The following is a 27,114-nucleotide window of genomic DNA, read 5'->3' as shown; positions in this document are numbered from 1 at the left end:
TACGGAGGGCACGGTCCATCATCAAAGACCCTACCCACCCCAGCCACAGTCTGTTCACCCTCCTACCATCTGGAAGACGCTACAGATGCATTCGCACCCGTACGACCAGATTTAGGAACAGCTTCTTTCCCAGGGCTGTCATCCTACTGAACTCCACAAATAAACACTAAAGCCTGCACATCTGCCGATGCACTTTATTATGGTCATATTTATGCTAATATATATGTACAAATGTATGTTGAAATGTTTAAGTGTCCTAATCCAAATTGTACACTCTCGGGAGCCGCAAGCCTACATTTCGTTGTACTGCACTTGTGCACTAACAATGACAATAAAAGTTGATTTGATTTGATTTGATTTGATTTGATTTGATTTGATTTGAAAGAGAAAAAGAAAAAGAAGAAGCCTGCACCAGAGCAGGAAGCAGTTCCGGTGGATACTCCTTCTTCCCTCAGGCCAATCTTTGGTGTTCCATTAGCCGAGGCTGCTGAGAGGACTATGCTGTATGATGGGATCCAGCTGCCAGCAGTTTTTCGAGAGTGCATTGACTACATTGAGAGTTATGGCATGAAGAGTGAAGGAAACACTGAAACCCTCTCCAAGCAAAGATCGCAAGGAGACCGCGATCTATACAAGAGCAGATTGATGGCAATGCCGCAACTGCATCTTGTCATTCACCGCCAGGACAATCTCATGAAGACACATCAGACTTACCCGTGTTGAGAAGATCCACACGTGAAGTAAAAGAGCCTGATAGACTTAATCTTTGAGTACAATGTAAAGCTTTGAAAATGTGTTGACTGTTTTGAAAATGTTTATGTTTATAGAGCACTAACATAAGTGTTACTGATATTATCTTTATTGTTTTCTTGAAAGTTGATTGATATTGATTTTGTTAAACCTCAAAGAAAGGGGGATGTAGTGATCAATAGCATGTCATTCTATAGTGGACACTAGGTGGAGCCGTAGAGCTGTATATAGCTGTATGTATAAGACTACACTACCCAGCTGTATGATATTAAGACATTACCCATGAGGCACTAGGCTACCCACAAGGCAGCAGTCAAGATGGAAGCCTCTACAAGATGCTGTACAAGTCCACATGTGCTCAATAGAAGTGTCTAGCAAAAGCTAGCTGTGTTCATAATAAGAATGTCTATTTATTAATGAACATAACACCCCCTGCACTCATCTACATCAAACTGCTTCTGCCAACTTGTCTGTCTATTTCTCCAAACAATGTAGCTCTTTCTGTAGTTTCTCCCCATCCTTCCCTGAATTAAAAAAATAAAGATTTGCATTTATAAAGTGCCTTTCATGACCACCTGATGTCCCAAAGTGCTTTATAACCAATGAAGTACTTTTCGAAATGTGGTCACTGTTGTAATGTAGGAAACTATTACTACTACTCTACTATTACTCTACTAGTACTATTCTTCCCTCCTTCTTAGACAGTCCCTCGGGAACCGAGGATGACTTGCTTCCACATTAAAAATGAGTTCTCAGGTGACTGATGAGTCCAATGTGGGACCTACAGTCTCTGTCACAGGTGGGGCAGACGGTGGTTGAAGGGGTGGGTGGGTGGGGTGCTTGGGTTGACGTGCGCTCCTTGCGCTGCCTGCGCTTGGCTTCTGCTTGCTCCCGGCGAAGAGACTCGAGGTGTTCAGTGCCTTCCCGGATGCTTCTCCTCCGCTTTGTGCGGTCTTGGGCCAGGGATTCCCAAGTGTCGGTGAGGATGTTGCAATTTTTCAAGGAGGCTTTGAGGGTGTCCTTGAAGCGTTTCCTCTGCCCACCTGGGGCTCTCTTGCCGTGCCGGAGCTCCGAGTAGAGTGCTTGTTTTGGGAGTCTCGTATCGGGCATGCGGACAATGTGACCCATCCATCGGAGCTGATCGAGCGTGGTCAAAGCTTTGATGCTGGGGATGTTGGCCTGAGCAAGAACACAGACATTGGTGCGCCTATCCTGCCAATGGATTTGCAGGATCTTGCGGAGGCAGCGTTGGTGGTCAGCTCAAAAGCAACAGTGGGGCCAAAGGGTGGTTTCACTAGTAGTTAGCCCTGATGACTGACCCAGCTCTCAGTAGCTCCAAGTGCTACACCTTGCCTCAGCTAGACCTAGCGAGAGTAGCCAAGGAATGATGGTAGAACACTTGGCCAATTCCAGAGTGCTCTGGGGGTGGGGGGAGGTTGTAGGGCTGGAGGAGGTTACAGAGATAGGGAGAGACGAGGGTTGTAGGGCTGGAGGAGGTTACATAGATAGGGAGGGACGAGGGTTGTAGGGCTGGAGGAGGTTACAGAGATAGGGAGGGGGGAGGTTGTAGGGCTGGAGGTTACAGAGATAGGGAGGCGGGAGGTTGTAGGGCTGGAGGAGGTTACAGAGATAGGGAGGGGTGAGGGTTGTAGGGCTGGAGGAGGTTACAGAGATAGGGAGGGGTGAGGGTTGTAGGGCTGGAGGAGGTTACAGAGATAGGGAGCGGTGAGGGTTGTAGGGCAGAATTGCTGAGGAATAGGATACGGGCAGCAGAGTCTTGGATAAGCTGGGAGAAGGATAGGAGGTCAGCCCAAGGGAACATTGGAATAGTCAAGTCTGGAGGTGACAAAGGCATGAACAAGGGTTTCAGCACCAGATCGGTTGCAGTGGGGCAGAGACGGGTGATGTTATGGTGGCGAAGGTAGGCGGCCTTTGTGATGGAGAGGATGTGGGGTCGGAAGCTCAGCTCAGGGTCGAATAGGACACCGAGTTTGTGAACAGTCTGGATCCACCCGAGACGGTTGCCGGGGAGAGGGATGGGTCAGGGTACCAGCAAATAATAATTCACCCAGTGTCAGGCGTGGCTCAGTGGGCAGCACTCTCGCTTTCGAGTCAGAACGTTGTGAGTTCAGGTCCCACTCCAGAGACTTGAGTACAAAATCTAGGCTGACACTCCAATGCAGTACTGAGGGAGTGCCGCACTGTCAGAAGTGCTGTCTTTCGAATGACAAGTTAAACCGAGGCCCCGTCTGCCCCCTCAGGTGGACGTTAAAAATCCCAGGGCACTGTTTCGAAGAAGAGCAGGGGGAATTCTCTCTGATATCGTGGTCAATATTTACCCCTCAAAAAACAGATTATCATATTGCTGTTTGTGGGAGCTTGCTGAGCGCAAATGGCGGCTGCATTTCCTGCATTACAACAGTGACAACACTTCAAAAAGTACTCCTTTGGCTGTGAAGTGTTTGGGACATCGTGAAAGGCGCTTTTTATACGTAAGCCTTTCTTTCTTTTTTTCACCTCACTTGCTATTTGTGGGATCGTGCTGTGCAAAAAAATGACTGCCACATTTGCCTACATAACAACTGTATGATTCATAAGTAATTCACTGGATGTGAAAGCCCTTTGGGATGCCCCGAGAGCGTAACGAGGTGCTATACCAGTACAAGTAGTTTGTTTCCCAGATCCAGTTCCTTCCCTTTCCCTCTTCCAGATTGAATCTCATCTTGGTATCAATCGGAAATGAGGGTCAGCAAGATATTTCTGGAAATTGATCGTATCATTGCTAAGTAGGAGTCGGCTAATTGATGAGAAAGATTAGAGGTCTGGCTTTTTTTGGGAGGAGTTGGAGAGATTCCAGTCAGTGTCATTACAACGCAAGCATCCATCGGTTGAATAATGGATGAAGACTCACTGTGGGAGCGAGCTGCTCCTGCTCTGTCGGTGTATAATTGGAATCGTGCTGTACAACAACCTTGCGCCCTGGAAAAACACGAGTGACCGGAGAAGCCAAAACATTCTCAAGTCTTTTCCTTTGCGTTTTTTTGACTCTTCCTCCCACAAGAGTGTCCCTTGTGCGAGTTTCACGCCTCTTACTGTAATGCTGCAATCCCTTGCACCCGGCAGACAGGGCGGATGAACGGCCTCCTCGAAGGTTCAAAAATAAATCCCTCTCCAGCCCTCCGCGAGGCGCCGGTCAGCCGCAGCCCTTCCCTCTGGTTCCCCTCGCCAACCTGGAGAGATCGGTGGCGGGGAGGGGGTTTGCGGGGGGGGGGGAGTCGGATAACGGGCGAAGAACCCGGGAAAAGTCCTGCCCATCTTAACTGTGGGGAGGAGCGCTGCTGCTGAGTCCTACTCCTATTGTCCCTTGATGTCCACACCCATGTACGTTCCCGAAAGGGTCGCTGGATAGAAATCAGCAGCAAGAATCGTCCCTCATTTTTTTTCCCCTCGCTAGTTCAAGGCCAAGGCTTCTTCGGCAGCACCTCCCAGATCCGCGACCTCTACCGCCTAGAGGGACAAGGGCAGCAGGCGCATGGGAACACCACCACCTCCACGTTCCTCTCCAAGTCACACACCATCCCGACTTGGAAATATATCGGCCGTTCCTTCATCGTTGCTGGGTCAAAATCCTGGAACTCCCTCTCAATGTTCCCTGTGAGCTGCACTTTGTTCTTCGCGGCCTGTTTCTTTTATTGCGCGGTCCCTTTAAATTTCCGTGCATGCGCGGCACTTGCAACGGAAATGTGGCCTGCACGGGACATTTCCCATTACTGCGCGGCCGAGCAGCTTAGAGGGAACACTGCTCCCTCCCTAACAGCGCTGTTGGGAGCACCTTCACCACACGGACTGCAGCAGTACAAGAAGGCGGCTCACCACCACCTTCTCAAGGGCAACTAGGGATGGGCAATAAATGCCGGCCTTGCCAGCGACACCCACATCCCATGAATGAACTTTAAAAAATGATGTAGCCCCACCCCCCCAACCCATCCCAGCTAACATCAGTTGTCATAGGAACAGAGGAATTCCTAGATGAAGAGAGACCTAAGGTCTATCTAGTTCACCTTCTAGCATTCTTGTAGTCGCATGATACGACGATAATGTTGACCAATCATTCTCTATCAATTAGTCTACAGCACTGATTGTGAATGAACCAGGCCTGTAGAAGAAAGACTTGCATTTATATAGCGCCTTTCACAACCATCGGACATCTCAAAGTGCTTTACAGCCAATTAAGTACTTTTTGAAGTGGGTTCACTGTTGTAATGTGGGAAACAAGGCAGCCAATTTGCACACAGCAAGCTCCCACAAACAGCAATGTGATAATGACCAGATAATCTGTTTTTAGTGATGTTGATTGAGGGATAAATATCGGCCCCAAGACACCGGGGAAAACTCCCCTGCTCTTCTTCGAAAATAGTGCCGTGGGATCTTTTACGTCCACCTGAGAGGGCAGATGGGGCCTCGGTTTAACGTCTCATCTGAAAGACGGCACCTCCGACAGTGCAGCACTCCCTCAGTACTGCACTGGAGTGTCAGCCTAGCTTTATGTGCTCAAATCCCTGGGGTGGGACTTGAACCCACAATCTTCTGACTCAGAAGGTGAATGACAAATGCACTGCTCGCTACCACAACTGGCCATGTGTATTTGCCAATTGAGCCACTGGCCGCGCGGTCCTTTCATGATTTTCTCCCCCCTCCGTTAATATATATTTTTCTTTCTGTATTGCAGCCTCAAGCAGCAGGAGTGGGGGCCTGTTCTTACTATCAATAGGGGCCCACTCCGATCGCCTTGGACCAGGGACGCAGGAGGAGCATCACGTTCCGCGTCTCGATGACTCTCCAGCCCTGAGGAACCTTCTTCTCGAGGACGGAGACGGAATACGGAGGCTGTGCCACAAAAGCAGAGGCTGGGGAAAGGGTGCGGGGGGTGAGAGGCAGGGGGGACTTCAGGCTGAATGCTGACTCATCGAGAACAAAAAAAGATCTTTAATTTACAGTGTACTGTTTAGAAGTGTCACAGTAAATGTTTTTTTTCAGATGGGGTGGGTGAAATAATACATTAATCAATCAATCATCATCTATATATATCATGTGTTGCCAATGAAACCTGTAGCGAATGACATCTGAACCCTTGTCCAATAGAACATCCATCATTAGCCATTATGTCAGGGACCTCCCTACTGAATAATCATAGAATCATAGTATCATGCAGCACAGAAAGAGGCCATTCGGCCCGTCGTGCCTGTCGTCTTTGAAAGAGCTCTCCAACCAGTCTCACTCCCCTGCTCTCTCCCCGTAGCCTTGCAAATGTTTCCTTTTCAAGTTTTTATCCAATTCCCTTTTTGAAAGTTACCATTGAATCTTTCAGGCAGAGCGTTCCAGATCATAACGGCTTGCTGCATAAAAAAAATTAATCTCATCTCCCCCCCCTGGCATTTTTGCCAATTATCTTAAATTGGTGTCCTTTGGTTACCGGCCCTCCTGCTCGTGGATGTTGTCAGATTATTCAGTGGTCCAATCATTTAGTTCAACAATTATCCATTGAAGACAAGAATAGCATAGACGCCTAATAGGACATCGTGTAGTTTTGGTAACCCACGCAAGGTTCTGTCAAATTGGGAATGTGGATGATTAAAGTAATTTCTTTCTGTGAATGTCATTCCCACATTCTGAATGCTCCTGATATCATTAGGAGGTTATCACTGGAATAGTGAAGTAATGTTGTTAATCATTGTCTTTATTGAACAATGTTTGGGGGGGGGGAAGAAAATGTCAGAGTGTGTATTGACACCACTGTGTCAGCCAATGAGTTAGAGGCGGGGCAGGACTCACAGCAAGCAGTCTATTTAAACAGAGGCCTAGAAATTCGTCTCGGGGCAGTGGCGCAAAACGGGAGGTATTGGATCGGCCGCCCGTTATACGCAGCGCCTGATATTCAGTTGCATTGGCTGCAATGGAGCTGAATTTCTAGCCCAGAGGCTCTACACGTTGCAGCAAACAGAGTCTATTTACTCAAACAGTCTACAGAGTCTACTTAAACAGAGTCTCTACAAGCTACAGCAAACAGAACTCATGACCGAAACTACAGCAACATCTCCCGATAAAAGTAGGATTATTTCTCCAGCAAAATGCAACGAGTGGAAGATAGTTACATAATACAAAATTACGTGCGTAAAATCAATCCCAGTCACTTACAGCAGTGTGGTCTCCAGTCGTGATTGACCGGGGGAATTACCCAATCATCTCCATTCTGGCCGGGACTTGTGGTGTCACTGTATGCTGCCATAAAAGAAAATTGCATTTACAAAACACTGTGACTTGACCAATTTCCATCCAAACTCACGCCGCCATTGGCACTCTCGTGGGATGTCATCGCATGGCAATAGCGTGGACCAGCTGTTCCCCACCAGTCCCCGATAAAGACAATGCCCCTATCAAACCCAAAATCTTGTACCATGGAACAGATAACAATGAGTTCAAGACTGTAGCCCAATGGGAAGGGAGTGCAGAAGGTGGAGGTATAAAATGCTTCAATTTCACTTGTGTCCCAACCAGCCATTGTGGTGGTGGGGGTTAAGTAGGGTCCCTTTGGGACCAAGATGACACACCTGGTGTTGGGAGATTGGAACTGAACCACTGAGAGTTTTTTTAATTCATTCTCGGAATGTGGGCGTCACTGGCAAGGCCAGCATTTATTGCCCATTCCTAATTGCCTGGTGGTGAGCCGCCTTCTTGAACCGTTGCACAGTCCATGTGGTGAAAGCTTATTATTGTTTTATCGTAGCAGTTTGGTACAACTGAGTGATTTGCTAGGCCATTTCAGAGTCAGCTGCATTGCTGTGGGTCTGGAGTCACATATAGGCCAGACCGGGTAAAGACAGCAGATTTCCTTTCACTGAAGGACATTAGTGAACCAGATGGGTTTTTAATGATCAATCCAGTAGTTACATGGTCACCATTATTGATACTAGCTTTTTATTCCAGATTTATTTAATTAACTGAATTGAAATTCCCCAGTTGCAGTGGTGGGATTTCAACTGCATGTACTAAGACCAGATTATCAGTCCAGAACTTTAATCTGAATTACAAGTCTACTAACATAACTACTATGCTGCCGTAACCCAGGGGGTGGTGCGGTGCTCCAAGGTACTCTTGATGATTAACTACACAGCCAGGTTCATTATTGGGAGCTGGAATGGGTAGACATGTCATTGGGGGGGCCAGGACTCTTCCCACTCAGCTATTGATAGCTCTGTAAGCCAACAGTTTAAGAAGTAAGACGGTCCATAGAAACATAGAAGATAGGAGCAGGAGTAGGCCATTCGGCCCCTCAAGCCTGCTCCGCCATTCAATGCGATCATGGCTGATCATCCAAATTCAGTACCCTGTCCCTGCTTTCTCCCCATATCCCTTGATCCCTTTAGCCTTAAGAAATATATCCAACTCCTTCTTGAATATATTTAATGAATTGGCCTCTACTGCCTTCTGTGGTAGAGAATTCCACAGGTTCACCACTCTCTGGGTGAAAAAATTCCTTATCTCAGTCCTAAATGGCTTACCCCTTATCCTTAGACTGTGACCCCTGGTGCTGGACTCCCCGACCATCGGGAACATCCTTCCTGCATCTAGTCTGTCCAGTCCTGTCAGAATTTTATAAGTTTCAATGAGATCCCCTCTAATTCTTCTAAACTCCAGCGAGTACAAACCCAATCGACCCAATCTCTCCTCATACGTCATTCCTGCCATCCCAGGTATCAGCCTGGTGAATCTTCGCTGAACTCCTTCCATGGCAAGAACATCCTTCCTCAGATAAGGCGACCAAAACTGCACACAATACTCAAGATGTGGTCTCACCAAGGCCCTGTACAACTGCAGCAAGACATCCTTGTTCCTGTACTCAAACCCTCTCGCCACGAAGGCCAACATACCATTCGCCTTCTTAACCGCCTGCTGCACCTGCATGCTTACCTTCAGCGACTGGTGCACAAGGACACCCAGTTCTCGTTGCACTTCCCCTTCTCCCAATCTATTGCCATTCAGATAATAATCTGCCTTCCTGTTTTTGACACCAAAGTGGATAAACTCGCATTTATCCACGTTATATTGCATCTGCCATGCTTCTACCCAATCACACAACCTGTCCAAATCATCCTGGAATTTCTCGGCATCCTCCTCACAGCACACACGACCACCCAGCTTTGTGTCGTCTGCAAACTTGGAGGTATTACATCTAGTTCCCTTGTCTAGATCATCATTAATATATATTGTGAATAGCTGGGGTCCAAGGACCGATCCCTGCGGTACCCCACTAGTCACTGCCTGCCACTCGGAAAAAGACCCGTTTATTCCAACTCTTTGCTTTCTGTCTGCCAACCAGTTCTCTATCCAAGTCAATACCTTACCCCCAATCCCATGTGTCTTAACTTTACACGCTAATCTCTTATGCGGGACCTTATCGAAAGCTTTTTGTAAGTCCAAATACACCACATCCACTGGTTCGCCCTTATCTATTCTACCAGTTACATCCTCAAAAAATTCCAGTAGATTAGTCGAGCATGATTTACCTTTTGTAAATCTATTATGTCCGTGTATGATTGAGACACGGACAGCAGGAGTTGAACAAAACAAGTCTTTACTGAATGGAGTCAATCGGGAAACTGAAACTACAGCGGCTTGCTAGCGCCTTTTATACAGGGTGGTCACTGCCGGTACTGCAGTCTGAGACCAGTTATTCTCTTAAGGGTACATACACAACAATTCCTCCCCTTTTAAATAAACAGTACATAACATTCATTTAACAACTAAATGATAACTAATTACAATCACAATTACGGTTGCTAGATACATTGGTTGAGTTTAAGCAATTATAAGTTCAGTCTTTGAGGAGGCTTCCTGATTCTGTCTGGATAGCGTCTCTTTGGGGTATCAGGTTCTTCTGGCAAGGTTGAGTTGGGATCAATGTCGTTGTTTGGTTCATCTGCTTCCAATATCACCGATTCTGCGGTAGCTGCAATTGGTACGTCGATTTCATTGCCAGGTGTATCAGATCGTGGTGTGGAGTTGACGTTTTCCAGTGACTCTAGAATCTGGTCAGCATGGCATCTTACAATGCTCTCTCCAACGTCCACAGTATACATGAGAGGTCCTTGCCGTGTACAAATTGTTCCTGGCTGCCATTTCTCAGTGCGGTAGTCCCGGGCCAAAACTGGTTGACCTATCTTAAAACTCCTGGTCGGCCTTTCATTCATATTCTGAAACTGTCTGTTCTCCACATCTCTTCGGACGTTTGGCTTAACCAAATCCAAGCGGCATCGTAGTCTTCGATTGAAGAACATCATGGCTGGAGTTTGGTTGGTAACCGCATGTGTCGCATTCCGGTAGGCAAACAAGAAGTTGTCCACCTTGTGTTGTAGGGGTATATCTTCATTACACATTGCCTTGATAGCCTTCTTGAATGTTTGAACAAACCTCTTGGCCAATCCATTAGTGGCTGGATGATATGGGGCAGATGTGTAATGCTTAACACCATTGTTCTTTAAGAACCTCCGGAACTCTTCAGACACAAACTGTGGTCCATTGTCAGAGCAAATCTGTTCAGGCAGCCCATTCCTGGCGAATATGGTTCGTAAAACTGTGATAGTTTTTTCCGTGGTGGTTGAGGACATTTTTATTACCTCTGGCCACTTTGAGTGTGCATCCACCGCAACTAAAAACATCGAGTCCATGAAGGGACCAGCAAAATCAATGTGCACCCTTTGCCATGGAGATGAGGGCCACTCCCATGGATGTAGAGGAGCTTGTGGTGGGGTGTTTTGGACCTTCTGGCATCCTGCACAGCTCTTGGGCATCTCTTCGATTTCTCTATCGATTCCCGGCCATCACACAAACGCTCTGGCTAAGTTCTTCATTTTTACCCCACCCAGATGACCCTCATGAAGCTCATTGAGCACTTTATCCGTCAACTTAGGTGGAATTACTACTCTGGATCCACACATCAAGGTTCCTCTGCACACTGACAGCTGTTCTCTTCTCGGCGAGAATGCTGGCAGCAGTGGTTCGCCATGTGCTGGCCATCCCTTCACCGTTAAATCATAGACCCGGGATAGTGTCGGATCATTTCGTGTTTCCTTTTCTATGTTTGCATTCGTCACAGGGAGACATTCGACTATGGTCGAGTGGAATATCTCCATTGGATCCACTGCAAGGTCTTCTTCTTCCACCGTCGGCAACGGTAGGCGCGACAATCCATCAGCATTCCCATGCTGTTTAGTTCCTTTGTACTCGATGTCATATTGGTGTGCCCCTAGGAAAAGGGACCACCTCTGCAGCCGTTGCGCTGTCATTATCGGTACGCCCTTCTGAGGGTTGAAAATGGAGACAAGAGGTTGATGATCGGTTAGTAGAGTAAATTTTTGACCGTGCAGGTAGTGATTGAACTTCTTCACCCCCCACACTAGGCTGAGGGCCTCTCTGTCAATCTGGGCGTAGTTACGCTCGGCAGAAGTTAACGAGCGTGACGCAAAAGCTATCGGCCTCTCTAAACCATCAAGGAATTTATGTGACAGTACCGCCCCAATGCCGTAGGGAGACGCATCACACGCCAGTCTGATCAGCAGTGCTGGGTTGTAGTGAGCCAATACTTCTCTTGAAGTGATTAAGTCCTTACTCTTCTGAAAGGCCCGCTTACAGTCATTGCTCCATTTCCATGCTACTCCCATTCGTAGTAGGGCGTTCAGTGGGTGCAGAATTGTGGACAAATTCGGCAAAAACTTATGGTAGTAATTCACCAATCCGAGGAATGACCTCAGTTGCGACACATTTTCAGGTGCTGGGGCCTTAACAACCGCTTCAATTTTGTCAGGGGACTTATGTAACCCCTCTTCATCAATCACGTGGCCACAATACGATATCTGTTTCTTTAAAAACTCGCACTTGGGGCGGTTGGCTCGTAGCCCATGTTCCCATAGTCTAGTGAGCACCTGTTCTAGGTTGTTAAGGTGTTCACTGTCATCTTCACCTGTCACAAGGATGTCGTCCAAGTAACACTGAGTCCCCGGAATCCCTTGCAGGACTTGTTCCATCGCTCTTTGCCATATCGCCGGAGCCGATGCTACTTCGAATACCAATCGATTATACTGGTAAAGACCTTTGTGAGTGTTTATCGTGAGATACTTCGTAGAGGATTCTTCAACCTCCATCTGCAAATATGCTTGTGCTAGGTCAATTTTTGTAAAACGCTTCCCTCCAGATAGTGAGGCGAAGATGCCTTCTACCCTCGGAAGAGGATATTGTACTGTGTGAAGGACTGGGTTCACCGTCACCTTGAAGTCCCCACAGATGCGAACCTTCCTTGGCTCCTCAGACTTATTGCTTAACGTTTTCTTCATGACAGGAATGGTGGGTGTCGCCCACTCGCTCCAGTCGACCTTAGACAACACGCCTGCCTTCTCCAGATTCTCCAGCTCTGCCTCGATGGCTGAGCTAATTGCATATGTTACCGGTCTTGCTTTGAAAAACTTGGGAATTGCATTCTCTTCTATTTTTATCGAGGCGGTTACGCCTTTAAGAGTGCCCAGTTCTTGTTGAAATACCTCTTTGGCGTTAGCTAAGATTGTTGACAATCGTCCAGGAGTGACGTCTTCATTTTTTTTACCATCCACCTTCATTGCATGAATGGAGTGCCAATCCAAGCTTATCTTCCTGATCCATTCACGTCCCAATAACGGTGGTCCACCACTTTGCAGTATGTAGAGATACAATTTCCGTATTTTCTTGCCGTTGTATTTGACAGGCACCCTTATTTTTACTCTGGGGTATACTTTTTGCCCCGTATACGTCGTCAAGATGATGGATGTCTCTCTCAAGGGTATGTGTGAGAATAGCCGCTCGTAGTCTCGTCGATTCATGACGGTTAGCACTGATCCTGTATCCAATTCCATTTTAACTTGGGACCCTGCTATCGTGAGGGTGACCCAAATGGTTCGGTGATCCTCTTTTGCGATTACATTGTGAAGTTTGAGACAGCTTAGTCTCTTGTTCCCGGATTCACTATCGCTCATCTGGTCTTCGGAACTACTGTCCGTTATCTTTTGTACTTTCTTGTACGGTTCCTTAGTAGCCTTTTTGTTGTCGCTGGTCTTCTTCCCAGACCTGCAAACTCGTGCAATGTGTCCCATCTTTCCGCATTGCCTGCATATTTTGTCCTTGGACCAGCAGTCCTTCTGGTCATGGTTAGTTCTGCCGCAGCGATAACATTTTGCAAATCCCCGTGTCATTTCATTGGTGCCGTATTCCTGTGGCTTTTGTTGTATTTCCACAGCTCCCCTGGCTGCTGCTTCGTACGATACTGCCATGCTGAAAGCCTTATCTAGCGTCAGCTCTTTCTCTGAGAGTAACTTCTTCCGTGTTCCTTCACTCAGGAGTCCACAGACAAATTTGTCCCGTAGGGTATCTGCCAGTCCTGCTCCGAACTGGCAGTGCTTTGATAGCTTGCGTAGTTCCGTAAGGCACTCAGCATTGCTCTCATCTTTATGCTGAGTTCTCCTGTGGAATTTAAATCTTTCTGCTATCAGCAGCGGTGCAGGGTTTAGGTGTTCCTGTAGGACAGCAACAATTTCGTTAAAACTCTTCGCCTTCGGTTTGGCTGGAGTAATCAGGTCCCGCAATAGGCCGTACGTTCTAGCGCCCATTAAGTTTAGCAATACCGATGCCTTTTTCTCATCGGCTATTTTGTTTGCCTCGCAATATACCTCGACTCTTTCCACATACGTGGTCCAGTCCTCTGTTGTATTATCAAAGGCAGTGATACAGCCAGTCTTCGGCATCTTGAAAATCTAAAATGGCGCCTCCCGCGCTTTGCCTTCTTCCCCGATTTAACAAAATGGCGCCTCCCGCGCTTTGCCTTCTTCCCCGCTGATTAAGATGGCGCCTCCCGCGCTTTGCCTTCTTCCCCGCTGTTGCTAGCGCTGCTTTCTGCGGTTTCCGTTGTAACCTGCAGCTCCTCGCGGTTTCCTGCACGTTTAATATTTCTTTTTTTTATTATTTTCCCGTCGTGGAACAACCCTGTGGGACTCTTGCCTCCCTCTTCTCGGGTCTGTACGCAGCCCGGCTTCGTAGCACCGGCCGCACCCTGTGTGCTCCACCCTCTCTCTCTCCTCTTCCCGACAACGCTGCTCGGCCCCGTTGCAAGCCACCCGCTCGAGTTCGCGACCGCCGCAGCCCAGGAAGGATCAGTGTACTACCTGCCACCAGCCCGATTAGCTGAAGCACCATCGACAGGAACCAGGCCCCGCTTTCGACAGCTTCTCCAGCAATCTTCAACTCCGCTAACTCAGGGGCGGATGCCCACGGTCGACGCCCGTTTCTACTGCTTCTTTCTTCCTTCTGGCCTTGACCTCTGCTCACTTCACTTCAGGAATGGATCCCAGGAGGTGGTGCAGACTGTAGGTGAGTTCGTATCTGCTCGTCGCCAGTATTATGTCCGTGTATGATTGAGACACGGACAGCAGGAGTTGAACAAAACAAGTCTTTACTGAATGGAGACAATCGGGAAACTGAAACTACAGAGGCTTACTAGCGCCTTTTATACAGGGGTGGTGACTGCCGGTACTGCAGTCTGAGACCAGTTATTCTCTTAAAGGTACATACACAACAAAATCCATGTTGACTTTGTCCGATCCTGTCACTGCTTTCCAAGTGCTCTGCTATTACATCTTTTATAATGGACTCTAGCATTTTCCCCACTACCGATGTCAGGTTTACCGGTCTATAATTCCCCGTTTTCTCTCTACCACCTTTTTTGAATAGTGGGGTAACATTAGCTACCCTCCAATCCATGGGTACTGTTCCAGAGTCTATAGAATTTTGGAAGATGACCAGCAATGCATCTCCTATTTCTAGGGCCACTTCCTTAAGTACCCTAGGATGTAGATTATCAGGCCCTGGGGATTTATCGGCCTTCAGTCCCGTCAATTTCCCTAACACCATTTCCCTACAAATACTGATTTCTTTCAGTTCCTCCCTCTCATTAGACCCTGTGTTCCCCAACATCTCTGGGAGGCTATTTGACAAGCAGCGGGAAGCTTGCCGATGAGGGAGGGCCGAGAGTGATACAGCGTTGTAGCCCGAAGTTTCCAACCCGCACTCGTTGCTAGCGAGGCCTATGCCAGGAGTGGAAGCGATTACCCCAAGAGGAAATCTCAGTGCTACATCGGTTACAGGCGCCATGGGCCAAAAGGCAGATTCCTTCAAGCGTTCGGAATAACCTTCTGCCTTTGGAAGGGGGAACCTTGGATGGCACCAAGATTCCGGTGGCCCTAGACCTTCTTGTGGTGCGTATTGTATGGGCTCTCCATCAGAGTAATCCACATCCAGTGCTGTTGCGATTGGTTGGAGCCTGACTGATCTCTGGTGCCTCTTGACTAGGGTTGCTCGATGTTCCACTGAATCGAGACCCACCTGCCCGAGCCGTTCCTAGTCCAGTTCAATTTATTCTGAGTTTTCAGCTGAAAATGTAATGAAAAGAGATTTTATGGGATTCCAGGGCTGAACTGTGTCCCTGCTTCCATTGGCGATCTCCCAACACCCAACCGTTGAGAGGGCGGTAGGCTATTCGCTGTCTATTTAATTCTTACCCATCTTTGTTCTCCCACCCCTCCCCCTGAAAGTACTGCGGAACATGGCTGTTCTCAACAACATCATCCAAGTGGCCATTCTTCCTGGATGAACCCGGACACTGCGTCTTAGTAGGACAGTCAAGCCGCGAAGAGGGGAGGTCATCAGGCTGGGCTCCAATCACACCCTCCTCAGATCTCCACACAGGCGCGCTTCCCAACAGAGGTGATTGGACAGCGGCAGGGAGTGGGAATCCCGGCTGACCTTCCCTATCTTCCTAGCCGATGGAGGGATGCTAAGACCCATGGGATTGAACCTCCCCGGAGGATTCATCGTGTTCAAATGAGGAGGAAGGAGAAAAAGTCAGTTAAAAAAAGAGAGAAGGAAGTGGTCCAACCAACTGCAGGAAGGCAAAGTGATGTCTTGAACCTTTCATTTCATTAAGATTCAGTTTACCGATAAAACCCTTGAGCGTGTAATCCAGGCAGATGCAGGAAGGATGTTCCCGATGGTCGGGGAGTCCAGAACCAGGGGTCACAGTCTAAGGATAAGGGGTAAGCCATTTAGGACAGAGATGAGGAGGAATTTCTTCACCCAGAGAGTGGTGAACCTGTGGAATTCTCTACCACAGAAGGCAGTAGAGGCCAATTCATTAAATATATTCAAGAAGGAGTTGGATATATTTCTTAAGGTTAAAGGGCTATGGGGAGAAAGCAGGGACAGGGTACTGAATTTGGATGATCAGCCATGATCTCATTGAATGGCGGAGCAGGCTCGAGGGGCCGAATGGCCGACTCCTGCTCCTAACTTCTATGTATCTATGGCTGATACTCCCAGTGCAGTACTGAGGGAGTGCTGCACTGTTGGTGGTGCCGTTTTTCGGATGAGACCTTAAACCGAGGCCCCGTCTGTCTGTTCTGGTGGATGTTACAGACCCCATGACACTCACCGACGCTGGGTCAAAATCCTGGCACTTCCCACCCAACAGCACTGTGGGAGCACCGTCACCACCCGGGCCGCAGCGGTTCAAGAAGAGGGCCCACCACCACCACCTTCTCAAGGGCGACTAGGGATGGGCAATAAATGCCAGCCTTGCCAGCGACGCCCACGTCCTGAAAATTAATTTATCAAAACTATTTGAGGAAGAGAAGGGAGTTCTCCTGGGGTCCTGGTCAACAGTCCTTCTTCAACTAGTTCGATCAAAAACAGAAATTAACTTATCACATCACTCAGAAACATCTCAAAGCTGGGTCAAAATCCTGGAACTCCCTCCCTAACGGCACTGTGGGAGCACCTTCACCACACGGACTGCAGATTAATTGCTCATTGGCTGTTCATGGGATCTTGCTGAGTGGAACATGGCTACTGTGTTTGCCCATATAACAACAACAGCTTGCATTTATATAGCACCTTTAATGTAGTAAAATGTCCCCGGCACTTCACAGCAGCGATTATCAAACGCAATTTGACACCAAACCACATAAGGAGATATCAGGACAGGTGACCAAAAGCTTGGTCAAAGAGGTCAGTTTTAAGGAGCATCTCAAAGGAGGTGAGAGAGGCGGAGAGGTTTAGGGAGGGAATTCCAGAGTTTAGGGCCCAGGCGGCTGAAGGCACGGCCGCCAATGGTGGAGTGATGGAAATCAGGGGATGTGAAAGAAGGCAGAATTGGAGGAGTGCAGCAGTGTGGGGCTGGAGGAGGTTACAGAGATAGAGAGCGGCGAGGGCCATGGAGGGATTTGAAGACAAGGATGAGCATTTTTAAATCGATTATAACAGCAATTCAAAGTAATTCATAGTATGTGAAGTGCTTTGAGATGTTTCTGAGTGGTGTGATAAGTTCATTTCTAAATCAAATCTTGAATCTTAACTGTTGTGAAAGTCTGTCATGCCTCCAGTGTACAGAAAGTGAGGAAGAAAATTCAATGAATTGCTTAGATGTGTATCAGCCTCGCTGGCTGCATCGCGTTTAGAATCTGAAATACGGATAATTCGGAAGGGTGTAGAAACATAGAAACATAGAAGATAGGAGCAGGAGTCGGCCATTCGGCCCCTCGAGCCTGCTCCGCCATTCAATGAGATCATGGCTGATCATCCAAATTCAGTACCCTGTCCCTGCTTTCTCCCCATATCCCATAGAAATCCTGGCACCTCTGTCTGGGGTGGGGGGGAATCGGAATTTGAGGAGGCGAGAGGATCCATTAGCTTCATGCCTCGTGCCAGTTGCACCTTAAACTCTGCTGGAAGTGAGGACGGGTGTGAGATGCAACCAGCCCTGAGAGACAGCAAATGATTGGTTTAAGCCAGGGTGATGAAGTTGGATCTTGCAGAGGTATACAAGCTGCTGGGGTGGAATAGAAAGGGTTAATCCCAGGGAGCACTGTTTCAGGTTAAACCACAATCTGCAGGGTAAGAGGAGACAGAGGCAGCAACTGGATCTCGAAGCAAGTTCAGGACCGATGTCGATGACAACTTCTTCACACCGAGAGTGATCGCATAGCTCCAATGGTCTCTGGTTATAGCAGTACGGGCAAAAACCCTGAAAGTGCTCAAAACTCATTGAGCTCAATGGAATAGAAAATCGGGCGGGGTGTAAAATAGGCGGTCGATTCGCTATTTTGTGCAACCACTCAAGACCAGTTTCAACAACAACAACTTGCATTTATATAGCGCCTTTAAAGTAGTAAAATGCCCCAAGGCGCTTCACAGGAGCAATTAGCGAACAGAATTTGACACCGAGCCCCATAAGGAGATAGTAGGACAGGTGACCAAAAGCTGGGTCAAAGAGGTTGGTTTTAAGAAGCGCCTTAAAGGAGGAGGTCGAGAGGCGGAGAGGTTTAGGGAGGGAATTCCAGAGTTTAGGGCCCAGGCAGCTGAAGGCACGGCCACCAATGCTGGTGCAATTGAAATCAGGAGATGCGCAAGAGGCCAGAACTGGAGGAGCGCAGAGATCTCGGAGGGTTGGAGGAGGTTACAGAGATAGGGAGGGGTAAGGCCAAGGAAGGATTTGAAAAACAGGATGAGAATTTTAAAATTTAAAACTTCACGCCTATTATCTGATCATTTATCTCATAATTGTTTGTGGGACCTCGCTGTGCGCACAGTAAAACAGTGACTAGAAGTACTTCATTGGCTGTGAAGCACTTTGGGATGTGGGCATTGCTGGCAAGGCCGACATTTATTGCCCATCACTAGTTGCCACTTGAGAAGGTGGTGGTGAGCCGCCTTCTTGAACCGCTGCAGTCCGTGTGGTGAAGGTGCTCCCACAGTGCTGTTAGGGAGGGAGTTCCAGGATTTTGACCCAGCGACGATGAGAGAATGGCTGGTATATGCCCATGACGGGATGGTGTGTGTATGTGTGTGTGTGTGACTTGGAGGGGAACTTGGAGGTGGTGGTGTTCCCATGCACCTGCTGCCCTTGTCCTTCTAGGTGGTGGCGGTCACGGGTTTGGGAGGATGCAAATTCTTTCTTACCCCATCCAGGAGAATATTTCACTCACTTAAAGGAGCCGACACTCCATTACCCTCGTAACGTGCTGAAGAATAAATTTTACTGATTACTTTTTTGAGGTAATTGTTTCAAAGACACCATTTTGTGTCGGGGGTGGTGGGAGATTTTCCCCGACTTTCCCCTCCTCTCCCGAAGTCACCGACCAGTGCAGGTGTGCGGTGCTGCAGCCACTACACGCTAACTCACGGGAGAGCGGCCACTTCACAACCAAAATGGCGGGGGTCGGCACACGGCAGCTGCCCGCCCGTTAGAATCAGGCCCCAGGAACGGTTCCCGGCGTTCAGTTAAGTGGTCAGGAACGGGGGGGGGGGTGGGGTCAGGGTTTGGGGAGGGGAGGGGCACCCACCTCAAGGGAAGCCCAAGATTTCTTGGTGGGGACCAGAGGACCACTCCTGCTCCACTGGCCCACAAGGAAACTACAAAGCTGGAACCTGGGAGAGGGATTAAAATATGAGGCACACAGACTCGTTCAAATATTCAAATGACCAGCCCGCCTCCTGGACGCGCGTTGGTTAACCGCCGCCCCCTCCCCCCACCATCCCGCCTCCGTTAAAAGTGGGCAGGTTCGAGGGGGGGTTAGGGTCGGGTTTGAGATTTAAAAAATTTTCACATCCCACCCGACCCAAACCCACCTGTTTTTTGTGGGTTAAAACTCCCCTCACGCAGACACATTGGGGGAAAAATTCAGTATCGCCCCGTTTGGGGCGCCATTATCGGCCGTGCGCAAAGTTTAGCGCCTGGCGCTAATTATCGCCTCCGACAGCAAACTTGGCTTTTATCGCCCCTGGAGGTGATTGGAGCGCTAAATCAGACGCTTCACACCTGTCTTAAGGCGCAAAGGCCGAGGAGCGAGGCGCTACCTCAGAGCGCTGGCGAAGCAAGGAAGGGCAAATCAAAATGAACCTGCAAAGTGCTGCTCAGTACCCAAAACTCCTTCACACAGCGTTGAATCTCTCCAGAAGTCTCTCCCTCTCAGAATGCGTGGTGCAAAAATGCCACCAACAAAAAAAGGCAGGAAGCGGTCGCCTTTAAATAGCGCTCCCCCAGTCCCTTTCTGACAGCTAACGCTCCCCTCAACCTGTCATTGCTAGCGGCAGGCGGTAAGGCAGGGGGCGCCACTCAATATCCGGTCCGGGGCGCTAATGGGGCGTTGCGCACTCGACTGACGTCACGATCTGCCGGCGCAGGAGATCGCGGCGGTAGTGTTTAGCGCCGCTGCAAAATGTCCAGTTAATTTCGCGAGCGGCGCAAACATCGCCGTGCCCGGGCGCTAGTTGCTTTCTGCCCCATTAGCGCCCTCTTAAGGCGCTAACGGGAAGCGCAAACAACTGAATTTTTCCCCCAATGAGAGAGAGAGAGACACTCAAACATACGCACACTCAAAGAGACTTGGAAACTGAGAAATAAATTAAGAGACGCACGCTCAGAACAATAGATAGACACAATCGGACACATGTACACAGAGAGAGAAAGAAGAAAAGAAAGAACTTGCATTTCTATAGCGCCTTTCACAACCTCAGGACGTCCCAAAGCGCTTTACAGACAATGAAGTACTTTTTGAAGTGTAGTCACTGTAGTGATGTAGGAAACCTGGCAGCCAATTTGCGCACAGCAAGCTCCCACAAACAGCAATGTGATAATGACCAGATCATCTATTTTTCGCGATGTTGATTGAGGGGTATTGGCCGCAGAGGGCGACACAGAGACTGCGCTCAGAGAGAGAGAGGTGGAGGGATCCTCTCCAGTTACTGGGTAAAATCTGCAGTGAATTCCACTCTCCATCTTGTCATCCTCTTTTCTGACAGACACAGAATGCATCTACAACATAAAGCATTTAAAACATTTTGTGTAATTGAGATATTCCAAAACTGTCAACTATGAAACGTAGTGAAAAATTCATCACTTTCCATGGGAGTTGCAGTTTTGTCAAGTTGAATGATTTTTTTTGGAGCGGGGAGGTGGTGGGGGGGGGGTGGGAATTGGTCGAAATCCATTTTGTAAACGTTCATGATATTTCCTTTGTGAATAATGAATGATGAAAATTGTAGCTGGTGGCAAACAATTGCATTACTGCTGCATAAAACATCATAGTGATCTCATGAGAGTGCTGGCTGAAAACAAGCCTTCAATCATGTATTTCTTTCATTTTCCATTACAAAGGTATTTAGATTACTTTCACAATAAAATATGTTCTGCTCTGAAGCAAAATCAGAATTGTTAATTTTTGGGGGGGTCTTATTTAAGATTCTTGAATATCTCCGCAGGTCTTTCTGACTTTCTAATCCCACCTGGAACTTTGGTACTGGGTAATTCTGGATTGGTTTTATGCTAAGTGAATCCCGCACTACACTCAGCCATCAGTGACTTTAGCCAGAGTGACACCACTGTGTCCGCCAATGAGTTGGAGGCGAGGCGGGACTTACGGCAGGATTCACAGCGGTCTGTTTTACAGCAGAGTCTATTTACTCAGCAAACAGAGTCTGTTTAAAATGCACATTACAACAAACAGTATACAGAGTCTATTTAAACAGCACATTGCAGTAAACAGTCTACAGAGTCTATTTAAACAGTGTGCTACAGCAGTCTACAGATTCTATTTAAAGAGTACATTAGAGCAAACCGTATACAGTCTATTTAAACAGCACATTGCAGTAAACCATCTAGAGTCTATTTAACCAGTGCACTACAGCAGTCTACAGAGTCTATTTAAACAACGCATTGTAGCAAACAATCTACAGAGTCTATTTAAAGAGTGCATTGTAGCAAACAGTCTACAGAGTCTATTTAAAAAGCACGCAACAGCCTACAGACACAAAGGGTGGTGGAAATCTGGAACTCTCTCCCCCAAAAAGCTGTTGAGGCTGGGGAGGTCAATTGAAAATTTGAAAACTGAGAGTGATAGATTTTTGTTCAGTAAGGGTATTAAGGGCTACGGAACCGAGTGCGGGTAAATGGAGCTAAGGCGGTTAAATGGCATTGAGGTACAGATCAATCACAATCAAATTGAATGGCGGAACAGGCTCGAGGGGCTGAATGGCCTCCTCGCGTTCCTATGATGATGAGTACAAAGCAGGACAAGCCTTGTCCCCACAGTGAGTACACAGTAAGAATGAACCACATCCACTCCCATTACACAATAAGAAATAATAAATCTTGTATTTATACAGCACTTTTCACAACATGCCCAAAGCACTTTACAGCCAATGAAGTACTCTTTGAAGTGTAGTCACTGTTACAATGTAGGAAACGTGGCAGCCAATTTGCGCACAGCAAGCTCCCACAAACAGCAATATGATAATGACCAGATCATCTGTTTTAGTGATGTTGATTGAGGGATAAATATTGACCCCAGGATACCGGGGAGAACTCCCCTTCTCTTCTTTGAATAGTGCCATGGGATCTTTTACATCTACCTGAGAGGGCAGACAGGAACTTGGTTTAACGTCTCATCCAAAAGACAGCATCTCCAACAGAGCAGCACTCCCTCAGTACCGTACTGGAGTGTCAGCCTAGATTGAGCTTAAGTCTGATGGAGTGGGGCTTGAACCCACAACCTTCTAACCCAGAAGCAATTGAGCCACAGCTGACACAAGCGAAGTGTAGCCCATCATTACACAGTAAGAAATGGAACCCATCATTACAAATGCATGGCAAGTCGTATAAACATGTCCATCACTCATACGCGTTAAACAATATGGTAAAAGTACACAACTTTGATTGTTACAAGCATACAGTAAGGAACAATTAGCCTTGCTAATTGAATTGCATGTTAAAGAGCCATTATTCTTATCAGTTACAAGCACAGAGTGAAGAATTTAACATGGCTCTCATATAGGGCTTTGTACTTTTCTACCTTAAAATGACTGTTACATATTAGAGGCCCATAAATCCATGCTTGCGTCTTATGAGGAAGTCACAATCACATGATGAGTGCGAGTTTCTAACTATTCTATAGGTAAACTATCCTTCCTCGTCCTTCTTGACTTGTCTGCAGCCTTTGACACGGTTGACCACTCCATCCTTCTCCAACGCCTCTCCGCTGTCGTCCAGCTGGGTGGGACTGCACACGCCTGGTTCCATTCTTATCTATCTAATGATGACCAGAGAATCACCTGCAATGGCTTCTCTTCCCGCTCCCGCATCGTTACCTCTGGTGTCCCCCAAGGATCTATCCTTGGCCCCCTCCTATTTCTCATCTACATGGGGCCCCTTAGTGACATCATCCGAAAACACCGCGTCAGTTTCCACATGTACGCTGACGACACCCAGCTCTACCTCACCACCACTTCTCTCGACCCCTCCACGGTCTCTAAATTGTCAGACTGCTTGTCCGACATACAGTTCTGGATGAGCAAAAATTTTCTCCAATTATATATTGGGAAGGCCGAAGCCATTGTTTTCGATCCCCACCACAAACTCCGTTCCCTAGCCACTGACTCCATCCCTCTCCCTAACATCTGTCTGAGGCTGAACCACACTGTTTGCAACCTTGGTGTCATATTTGACCTTGAAATGAACTTCCAACCACATATCTGCAGCATCACGAAGACCACCTATTTCCACCTCTGTAACATCGCCTGTCGCCGCCCTTGCCTCAGCTCATCCGCTGTTGAAACCCTCATCCATGCCTTTGGTACCTCTAGACTTGACTATTCCAACGCACTCCTGGCTGGCCTCCCACATTCCACCCTACGTAAACTTGAGGTCATCCAAAACTCGGCTGCCCGTGTCCTAACTCGCACCAAGTCCCGTTCGCCCATCTCCCCTGTGCTCGCTGACCTACACTGGCTTCTGGTTAAGCAGCACCTTGATTTCAAAATTCTCATCCTTGTTTTCAAATCCCTCCACGGCCTCGCCCTTCCCTATCTCTGTAATCTCCTTCAGCCCTACAACCCTCCGAGATATCTGCGCTCCTCTAATTCTGCCCTCCTGAGCATCCCTGATTATAATCGCTCAACCTTTGGTGGCCATGCCTTCTGTTGCCTAGGCCCTAAGCTCTGGAATTCCCTGCCTAAATCTGTCCGCCTCGCTACCTCTCTCTCCTCCTTTAAGACGCTCCTTAAAACCTACCTCTTTGACCAAGCTTTTGGTCACCTGCCCTAATTTATCCTTATGTGGATCGGTGTCAAATTTTTTGTATTAAAATACTCCTGTGTAGCGCCTTGGGACGTTTTACTACGTTAAAGGCGCTATATAAATACAAGTTGTTGTTGTTATTCTGGGGTGGGGCAGTTTGGACTTTAGCAATGTCAGCTGTGGTTCAGTGGGTCGCTCTCTCACCTTCTGAGTCAGAATGGTTGATGGGTTCAAGTCCCACTCCAGAGACTTAAGCACAAAATCCAGGCTGACACTCCCAGTGCAGTGCTGAGGGAGTGCTGCACTGTCAGAGGTGCCGTCTTTCAGATGAACATTAAACTGAACCCCTGTCTGTTCTCTCAGGTGGATGTAAAAGATCCCACGGCACTATTTCAATAGAAGAGCAGGGAAGTTCTCCCCGGTGTCCTGGGTCAATATTTATTCCTCAATCAACATCACTAAAACAGATTATCTGGTCATTATCATATTGCTGTTTGTGGGACCTTGCTGTGCACAAATTGGCTGCCATGTTTCCTACATTACAAAAGTACTTAATTGGTTGTAAAGCGCTTTGGGACTTCTTGAGGTTGTCAAAGGCGCTACAGAAATGCAAGTTCTTTCTTTCTTATATTTTACTCCAAAGACTCCTGCTCCTCCTGGTCCCACAAAGTAAGGCTTCTGAGTTTACATTCTGGGACACTATTCTTTCCGACAGGAGCAGGAGGAGGCCATTCAGCCCCTCGAGCCCATTACATTAGGAACAGGAGGAGGCCATTCAGCCCCTCGAGCCTGATCCACCATTCAATGAGATCATGGGCTGATCTGTATCCTAACTCCATCCACCCGCCTGGGCTCCATGTCCCTTAATACCCTGGGCCAGCAAATATCTATCGAGCTCAGATTTAAAATTATTAATTGATCCCCAGCATCTACTGCTTTTGGTGGGAGAGAGTTCCACACTCCTACCACCCTTTGTGTGAAGAAGTGTTTCCTAACTTCTCTCCTGAATGGCCTGGCTCTGATTTTAAGGTTACGTTCCCCTTGTCCGAGACTCCCCACACCAGTGGAAAAAATGTCTCTCTTTCTAACCTATCAATTCCTTTCAAAATCTTAAAAAGCTGAATCGAATCACCCCTTAACCTTTTATATTCCAGGGAGTACAAGCCTAGTTTATGTAACCTGCTACCACCTGGCGGGAAAGTCCGCAGCAGCCTCCCCGCTCAGGCTCCGGGTAAATAAGCAATTGGCGCAATAGGACCCCAATTCAACTAAATTCACGAGGCCCCCGCCTGCTATAGGTGGCTGCCTCAGATGCCTGCAGAACCCTGCCAGTTACAATCGCAGGCAGCGGGAAACAGACGCGTTCCAAGCGGGTATCTAACCTGCTCGGTCTTAACTACCCACCCGCCCGCTTTCAACTGGACCGGTATAATAAAATTCGATCCCCAATTGTTAGTCATCAGGTGAAGCGAGGTTAGAGGGCAGTGGCTCACGGGGCCAGGGTGCATAGACATAATTCAGTCACCGTCGTAAATTCTCTCCTTATTCTTGTACTCCTATGTCCACAGTTAGAATGGAAACTCTCTATGTAAACACGTCACACTGTAATTACACTTTCCCGCCAGTGTAGGCGCTGCAGTTCACACAGGCATTTTCCATTATAAATATGGTCATAGGAATTTATAATGGGAAAGGTTGACAGGAATCAGATCTTCAATATATTATAGGTATGTAGCTGAGACTATTCCATTGATTCTCCTTATAGTCTGATCGTGCTTCTGGATCCCAGGCATTTGAAAAAGAAGAATTTGGAACGCTGGTTACCCAAGGTAACCAGGTAAGCTGTCGTGACATTGAACCATGTAGGGAAGACCTTTCAGGCAGTGCATTGCAGATCATAACAACTCACTGTGTTAAAAAATAATCCTGCTCATCCCCCCCCCTGGTTTTTTTAGCCAATTATCTTAAATCTGTGTCCCCTGGTTACCGACACACTTGCCAGTGGAAACAGTTTCACCCTATCTACCCGTCATAATTCTGAAGCAGGGTTAGAGGGCCACGGGACCAGGGTGCATAGACGTAGTCCAGTCGCCGTCGTAAATTCTCTCCTTATTTTTATATCCCATTATAAATTCCCTTAACCTTCTCTGTTCTTAAGGAGAACAGTCCCAACACATGAGCTTCGAACGCCCATGGAATTCGGTGGGAGGGCCAGAAATAAAACCTGGAGCCAATCCTGGGGCATTTTATCCCACCGACTTCCTTTAAGGTAAAGGAATTTCTTTGAAGAAGTCAAGCAAACAAAATGCTACAACAACTCAGCAAACAATGGATTAATGGCTTGCAATAATCGTATTTCCTTTCGTGCTTCTCAACCAGACTGAATGACAAAGATCGCAAACTAAACGGTAATTAGTCTGTTAAATTGTGCATATAATTAACATTTGATTGCACCGTGTCCGTTTCTCTCAGTTAGTAGCCTTCTCATCTCTGAGTTATGGCATCTCTGAGTTAGAAGCTTGTGGGTTCAAAGGCTTTCCTGGAGTATGTTTGTGTGTGTGTGTGCTAGGCTGTTGTAGCAGAGCCTGGTCTCCAATCGTCTTGGATCCCCTCGCCATTGGACCAAGACCTTGCTCTGTCAAGCCCGTGTGGTAGCTGGTGTGCAACGGCCACCCCACGTTAAAAGAATTCACGCACAGGCATCTTCCACCCCTTTAAAATGAAGTTCGGGACCTGGAATGTCAGGACCCTCATGGACAACCCCAACAGTGACAGACTGGAACACCGTACTGCTCACCCCACCCACCCGCCTCTTCAACCACTGTCTGCCCCACCTGTGACAGAGACTGCAGGTCCCGCATTGGACTCATCCGTCACCTGAGAACTCATTTTTAGTGTGGAAGCAAGTCATCCTCGGTTCCGAGGGACTGCCTAAGGAGAAGAGTTAATGCTGACACTCCCAGTGCAGTGCTGAGGGAGTGCTGCACTGTCGGAGGTGCCGACTCTCAGGCGGAAGTTAAAGATCCCATGGCCACTATTTCGAAGAAGAACTCTGCGCTTTGCCCCAGTGTCCTGGCCAATAATCCTCCCTCAACCAACATTGGCCATTACGTGTGAAGCTTGCTGCGTACAAATTGGCTGCTACATTTACCGACTGAACAGTA

At 47.8% G+C, this 27,114-nt stretch overlaps 1 protein-coding gene across 1 annotated transcript in view; it reads left to right on the top strand.

Annotated features, from left to right (window-relative positions):
- LOC147113318 (zinc finger matrin-type protein 4) overlaps nt 1-7,377 on the top strand; it is a 470,946-nt gene extending 463,569 nt beyond the window's left edge. The window contains exon 7 of the mRNA XM_085994248.1: nt 5,480-7,377. Within this exon, the coding sequence (XP_085850374.1) occupies nt 5,480-5,521 (42 nt within the window). The 3' untranslated portion in view covers nt 5,522-7,377. The remainder of the gene's footprint in view (nt 1-5,479) is intronic.
- Nucleotides 7,378-27,114: the final 19,737 nt, after the last annotated feature.

Source organism: Somniosus microcephalus, chromosome 8 (assembly GCF_052327205.1).
Source record: "Somniosus microcephalus isolate GS21.2 chromosome 8, FLI_Smic_1.0, whole genome shotgun sequence".
Taxonomy (NCBI): Eukaryota; Metazoa; Chordata; class Chondrichthyes; order Squaliformes; family Somniosidae; genus Somniosus; species Somniosus microcephalus.
The sequence above is the reverse complement of the archived record's forward strand: the minus strand, read 5'-3'. Positions and strand labels throughout refer to the sequence as shown.